Here is a 7,836-nt window from a genome sequence, read left to right on the forward strand (position 1 = left end):
AAATATTTATTTAAAGGTAATGTTGCTAAAGATAATGATTTTGGGAACACCGGGAGTAAATCCAAACACAGCTACTGTCACTTAAAAAGCTGGATATACACGATTGCATTGGAATAGAAAAACCATGGACACAGTAAATAACCAAAATGTGTAGTCGATACGGAATGGAATACATTGTTTTAATAATCAATAATTAAAAAATATATAAATATGAACTTTTTTTAAAACAATAAAATAAAACAAAAAATTACGGTTATTAAAAACCGGTAAATAGTAGAAACAATAGTGATATACTTGTAACACTCAATAAAAAAAACAAAATTTAAAAAACTGTCAAAAGAACGTTAGCTTGGCAAATGGCCGTTGTTTGTTTGTTTTGATTCGAATTTATTTCACAAAGTGAGCGAAAATGTCTAACAATAATGTGATAAACGACAAGAAGAAAGCTTTGTTGGCTTACAAAGAGAAGATTTTAGAGGAAATAAAGTATTACGAGCGGAGTATTGACGACTTTCGCGCCAATCATAAAGGCAACAGTTATTATGAGGATGAAGACAGGTAAATTATTATTTTATAATAAATAGAGCATGTTTGCTATATTCTCCACACTTTCTTAAAGTATTGAAGAGTAGGTTATCTGTTTTTCTACACTTCTAGACTAATATAATAAAGAGGAAACAATTTTTTGTTTAAACCCTAAAGACTCCAAAAATACTGAACCGATTTGAAAAATTCTTTCACCGTTGGCAAGCTACACTCTTCCCGAGTGACTTAGGCTATATTTTATCCGGGTACAGGCAGAGGCCTTGGTCAGTTGGCCGTATTTTATACAGGATGCGGGTGAAACCGCCGTAAAAAGTCCCCTGATGGTTTCAGCCTTATTTTTACCCATTTAATACGATGAAAATAAAAAACATACTATTTATTTAAGTATGTTTTTTTTCCAAGTGTAGTGCCCCTAAGACAACCCACTGGCTAATTCTTTTGAATTTTAATTCTTTTGCACATCCTTTGCTACTCTGATCCAGCTAATCTGTACAATTATGATTACAGCTCAGACTCTGAAGATGACAGCCTCACGACCATCGACACTGGTCCGTCGGTCTTACAGCTAAAAATGCAACAGGCTAAGATGAAGACGTGTCTGCAAGCTACGCAGGAGCTGACTAGCTTGACTGTGCTGCAGTCCGAGGTTAATGTGCTGGTTGAGGAGCCTAAGTTTGAAAAGTAAGACTTAGAAACTATTGTACTTTATATACCAACTACATATTATATACCTACTAATTATATATTAACTAATGTACTCTGTATACCAGCTTATGCCAGCGCATTCACCCGTCTCTTGAAGGCATTATTTTAGTTAGTTTGTTATTCTTATGTATGTTTTTATGTTATAAATAAATTTCATCAAAATCCACCCAATAGTTAATGTATGAAAGAGTAAGAAACATCCACACATACAAATTTTAATGTTATAACGGAAAACCTTTTAACAAAGTAACATCGCCAAAATGCAGGTGCTCCCAAGCAATGGATGTGGAACATTTCTGGCTACACTCTCATACGTTTTCTTTGGAAGCCCCCTCACCGAAATCTCCCCCCCCCCTCATCTATCTTCCAAACTTAAATTTTATCAATAACTATACTTGCTGTAGTCCAGCATTATCTTTGATCTATTGATCAGTCCTTTTATTATTTTTGTATATGTTTCAGAGAGAAGCCGGTAACAGAAGCAGGTACTTGGAGGGAGGTGACGGCCGAGTGCAGGATAGATCTGGTGCCCTTCACCATCTCCTTTTATATGCATACTCCTGTAAGTTGTGTTTATAATCCTACTAATACACATCCTAATATTATGTATAGAAGAAGGTTTGTGAGTGTGTATGTTTATACATGACATACAGGCGGCTCAACAGATATTGTGACTTTATATGGGTGTGAGGAGTAGTTTTCTCAGGAAGCAAGTGCCGGTGGCTGGAGTAAGTGTTGGAGTAGTACAGCACTGTCTTGATAGATGCAACATCGATCATGTTGAGATCTATCATCTTTGTCAGTTGACATGAGTGGTCAGTAGCAAGAAAGACTGATGTCTGATTGAGTCTGAGTTACTGGTTTGTGAAGTTCAGATAGGCAATCGCTCCATGTGGCACACTGGCATTCAGCTGCATCCATTTAAACTAGAAGAAACCAACCCCAAGATGATGCATAAAATATATACTACTTTAAAAAGAGGAAAGATTTGATTGTTTGTTTGTATCGAATAGTCACCGGATCTACTGAACCGATACCTATATTTAAATAATTCTTTCACTCTTAAGAAGCTACACTCTCCATGCTGAAAATGAGATATGTATTATCCGAGTATTAATATTTTCATTGTAAGGAAGATACACTCTCTATGCTGAAAATGAGATATGTTTTATGTAATTAACATAATTTTCCTCCTTTCAGTACCGTAAATTCGCAGCGCCCTCTTACCGCGGTCTGCGCGTGGTGCCAGTCAAGTATGCACATGAGATGGAACTCGCTAAGTCTGTGTTACACAGCTTGACGTTACCCAGTGATGCTGTAGAGGTAAGATTATATGTTCATACATCTTTAGGTTTGTACACATATTTATATACAACTAGCTTCCGCCCGCGGCTTAGCCCGCGTAGAGTTCGGTTATATCGCGTTTCCAAGAGAATTCTTCAAAAGTCCGGGATAAAAACTATCCTATGTTCTTTCTCAAGGTCAAGTCTATCTCTGTACCAAATTTTATTAAAATCAGTTCAGTGGTTTAGTCGTGAAAGCGTAACAGACAGACAGACAGAGTTACTTTCGCATTTATAATATTAGTAGAGATTGGGACTTAAACACAGTACTATGATTAAAGGTACTACCGACGATGATCGTCGAGTGTCGCTGTAATTCGGCCAGTTCCGCAGTTAGCAAAAATAGCTTGGCGTCCATAGCAAAAAAGAGCAGGGCCCAATAATAATATCGTCCTAGCTAATTGTCAGCCACGGCAACTGTTAAAGAGATCAGCCAGCAGCTACTAGAACATACAAGAATTTGAGTGTTATATGCCTATCGCCTATTTATCGGTGCTGCAGGCTACTTTTTATCCGCGTGTCCGAAGTAGTTCCCACGAGATGGATGGTAACAAGTAACTTATAATACGTTACTAGATTTAATGTATAAGTATTATAATTCCAGGTGCTACGAAACTACGCATTTGGATACCGCTCCCGGCGCACGACGCTCGCGTGCCTGGCCAACAAATATGGCAATGCCTTGTTTATGGAGCCACATGTAAGATAACAGTCTATTTATTTATTTAGGTTTATCACAGCTTTTTTGCAAACACTTCGCATTATATAAAACCATATAAACAGATCGATCGACTATCTGACCTCCTCAACCCAGTTACCAGTTTACTTTCTGTATGGGTGCAGCTTGTGGATGGATGACCACCATGGCATGTCGATGTAACTGGGTTGAGGAGATCAGATAGGCAGTCGCTCCTTGTGGCACACTGGTACTCAGCTGCATCCGGTTAGACTGGAAGCCGACCCCAACACATTTGACAAAATTCTAGGCAGATTACATGTAACTTGCCATATAATTGTTAAATGGCTAATGATATGATATTTTACTTAACTTTTAATATCATAGATTCCCTTAAAGTACCATCTGATTCATAATTGATGATATTTTATTTCAGTCTGAAGGTGGTTTCGTGTTGAAATGTGCAGATCTGCTGGAAGTGTCATGGCGGCTGGAGAACAAGTGGTCACAGGTCGCACCCTTCCATCATAGGATGAAGTTCGACTTGGAATATATGGGTGAGTACAAATGTAGTATATTTGTTTTTCAGTTTAATTTGGAACGCTTGCTAATATTATAATAAATGTTACCGTAAATCTGTTTGTAGCACATTCACGATAAAATTACTGAACCGATTTTGATTAAATTTGGTACTACGATAGTCTAGTAAGTACTTGAGAAAGGACATAGGCTATTTTTTATCCAGGAGCTATAAGTAATTCGTTCTATAAATTACGATGAACAGATAGTTATTTTTTATTATTTTTTGTAGATAGAACATTTTAAACATCTGAATAAACCATTATATCTACACTTACAGATGAAGCCTACATAAAAATAATAACGCAAGCCCACAAACAACTTCTCGACCCTTCCATAGCGACCGACGAAAGATCCCTACTCCTAGCCAAAATAATAACTACCTGTCTCGAAGTCCGAGGTCCCATAGACCTTGAATCAGATTTAGAGTCCAAAACGACAGAAAGAGACACTGATATTGAAAAAAGGGACGAAGATAGCGAGGTTATGGCCCCACCTAAAAGTCTGCCTAAAAAAGTTAGACCGAAAAGTCAGACAAATACTAACAGTGGTCAGAAAAGGACTTTAAATGAAGTTAATGATGTTGAGACAGCTAAAAAGATGAAGGGTAGTGATGAAAATGTTAGTAATGTTAAAAAAACTAAGTTAAATGAACCACCACCAGAAATGAGTAAGAAAAGAAAGATTAACGATGTGCCTGATAAAGCTAATAAAGTTGCCAACAGTAAGACTGTTAAAGAGGCCGGTAACACTGAAGATGGTCAAGATAAACTTGAAAATGTTGATACAGAAGCTACAAGACCCAAAAATATGAAAGAATCTGATAAAAACGAAGCTAAGACTAAAACTCAAATAAATAAAAATGATGACGCAACAGCGAAGAAAGATGTAAATAACAAAAAAACTAAAAATACAAAAGAATCTGTAAATACCGAATCCAAAACTAAAGATAAAAATGTTGATAAAGAAGTTCCAGTCAAAAATTCAAAATCTAATCAAAAAAATGCTAAAGAAATTGACATAAATACACAAAAAGATAAGACTACAAATAAAAATGGAAACGGAGATGCTCCTATTAAAAATAAAATAAATGCAAAACCAAAAAATGACGAAAATATAAAGACGAAAAATAAAAATGGCGCAGGAGACGCTCCTATTGAAGAAATAAATAGCAAACCTAAAAATAATAAACAAATTGACAAAAATAACGTTAATGTACAAACAAAAAATAAAAATAATGCTGATCAAGTCGAAGTAAAAGATGGAAATAAAGTTGCTAGTGCTAAAAGTAAAAATAAGTTGACGAAAGAACCTACTAATAATATTAAAAATATAGACAAAGAAAACCATACTAACAACGTAATAGAATCTAATTTAGATAAAAATATTCAAACAAAATCTAAAGTAACTAAAGAAGATAAAAATATTAATAATAAAGCTAAAAATTCAGTGGATTCTGGTAATCTTCAAGACAAAAATAAAATTAACAAAGCAAAAGATAAAAATATTGAAGCTAAAAAACTTAAACCTATTTCTAAAGTAAATAAAGACGCCAATAAGAATAATGATAATCAAAATAATCCTACAGAAGAAAACCCTAAAGTTGCCAGCGCAAAAAACTCGGAAGCTGTTGCGAATAAAGCTAAAATAAAACCTAAAAGTGTTGCCACTACAATTACCGATGAACCTCCCAATAAAATTGCAAAAATCGCAAATAAAGTGACTAAAGTTAAAACAGTTAATGCAAACACTACACAAACTATTAAAAAAGTTACCGAAAAAAATGCAATTAACAGCAAAAATACGGATAAAATATCACCTATATTTTCAGAGAAAAATGTACAAAATAAACCAATTTCTACCACAAAAGATAAAGCACCAGAAAAAGTTACCAATATAGTTAAGAAAACTAAAGATATTATAAACAAAGAAATAATTAAAAAACCGATCAAAAGTATAAAAAATCTAACAACCAAGTTAGCTTCCCACAGAACCGCTTTAAAAGTACAAAATCCACAAAAAATTAACGCTGGTAACACCAAAATGTTTAAATCTGGCAACATTGAGAAGGAAAATGGTGGGAAAGGAACTAAAATCCCGATGAAGAAATTTTCACCAATCACAGGTGGTTCTGCTAAGAAAAACTTTTTGAGAATAAGTCCAAGTAAGTGATTATTTTACTATCTTCTTCTTCTTCCTCCTGCCCTGTTGCCAATTTTATTTGTGGTCGGCGCAATATGTCATCCCCTTCCATTTTCCCCTGTCACTCGTCATACTGACACTCACTCCCTTCCTATTCATGTCATCTTTCAGGCAATCCATCCATCTTTTCTTAGGTCTTCCTCTTCCTCTCCATCCATCTACATTCATACTTAGCACACACTTTGTTGCATGCGTATCATCCCTCCTCATTACATGCCCATATCATTACAATCTTCTACTTCTCATCTTTTCTGTAACTGGCGCTACTTTCAGACTTCCTCTAATGTCCGTAAAACCATCATCATCTCCCGAGCCTTTTCCCAACTATGTTGGGGTCGGCTTCCAGTCTAATCGGATGCAGCTGAGTACCAGTGTGCCACAAGGAGCGACTGCCTATCTGACCTTAACCCGGTTACTAGAAACAAGATACCCCTTGGCGAGACTGGTTGACCGACTTTCTGGCTTCTGACTACCCGTAACGACTGCCAAGGATGTTCAAATGACAGCCGGGACCTACTCAAAGTATTTGAAACTTTTCAGGAAAGTTACCGTCAAAATTCAAAACGACGAATCCTCAGGAAGGAATTAAACCGAAAATTCTGAAAACTACCAATATACCACGTAAGTCTTTACTAATATAATAAAGAGGAAACATGTTTTTTGTTTGTATCCTGTAAAGGCTCCGAAACTGTATACTGAACTGATTTGAATTTCCCGGCTATATTTTATCCCGGTACGGGCAGTAGTTCCCACGGGACGCGTATGAAACCGCGAGAAAACGACTAGTATATTAATCGTTTTTAAGATCTTTTATCATTATTTACTATAGCTTTCTATTGTTAAGTTTTATATAAGTAAGTCTTCCATAGTGTAATAAATAACTAAATTATTGAATTACTTTGTGGAAATCTATGACATAAAATGTTAAGAAAAGTATGTAGTATTAATTCGGCGAGACAAAAAATTGGTCTTGTACTATTTTCATGTAAATACACATGCACAAAGAAGACAGTTGCTAAGCAACCGAACCTATACTAAAACGCTTGCTTTTCTAGTGTTTTTAACACGCTTACATTAGCTAAACTTGAAACTATGTATGTAAGAAAATCTTGGAATCTTAATTTGACCCACTTCCCGGTCTTCGATTAGGATGAAATTTTGCACACGCTCTGAGTTCTGATGACAATACATGACTAGCAAGTTTTTTTAAACTGTAAATTTTAAATCATTTTTTTTGTATCTTTTCAGGTTTAATGACAAAACCAGTATCAAAAACATCGATGACGACAATGAAATAATTTTGTGTTATAGTCTGTTTTTTAATCTCGTAGACTAAATTGACACTTGCAAAATGTCAAACTTTCTAATAATTTTGCTAGCTCTGTGGTGCAGTGTTGTACTTACGATACCGGTTTGTTGAATCGTAACTTTTTACAATAAGTCATCCTGAAATAATGGGCTTATCCTTAATGATTACGCATGGCTTTGCGTGGTCAGATATCCCTGGCAGTTTGTAGCACGTCGTACAGCCATGTGTACGTACGTGAATTTTAAATATAAAACTTTGAATGAATATTAAATTCGTCTATTATAGATAAAAAGTTACGATTCAACGAACCGGTATCGTAAGTACAACACTGCACCACAGAGCTAGCAAAATTATTAGAAAGTTTGACATTTTGCAAGTGTCAATTTAGTCTACGAGATTAAAAAACAGACTATAGTTAATTTATAGTATTTTAATGTTAAGTTATTAATAATAAGGAAATAAAGAACTTGTTTTTA

The 7,836-nt window shown here is 35.1% G+C and overlaps 1 protein-coding gene across 1 annotated transcript; it reads left to right on the top strand.

Annotated features, from left to right (window-relative positions):
- Nucleotides 1-346: 346 nt before the first annotated feature.
- On the top strand, nt 347-7,800 carry LOC110382947 (uncharacterized protein DDB_G0287625). Its single transcript, XM_064043074.1, has 9 exons — nt 347-558; nt 1,054-1,227; nt 1,714-1,813; nt 2,452-2,574; nt 3,199-3,294; nt 3,707-3,827; nt 4,130-6,013; nt 6,592-6,672; nt 7,300-7,800. The coding sequence occupies exons 1-9, from the start codon at nt 410-412 to the stop codon at nt 7,347-7,349; spliced, it is 2,778 nt and encodes a 925-aa protein (XP_063899144.1). The 5' UTR covers nt 347-409; the 3' UTR covers nt 7,350-7,800.
- The last annotated feature ends 36 nt before the right edge of the window (nt 7,801-7,836 follow it).

This window comes from Helicoverpa armigera, chromosome 30 (genome assembly GCF_030705265.1).
Source record: "Helicoverpa armigera isolate CAAS_96S chromosome 30, ASM3070526v1, whole genome shotgun sequence".
Lineage (NCBI taxonomy): Eukaryota > Metazoa > Arthropoda > Insecta > Lepidoptera > Noctuidae > Helicoverpa > Helicoverpa armigera.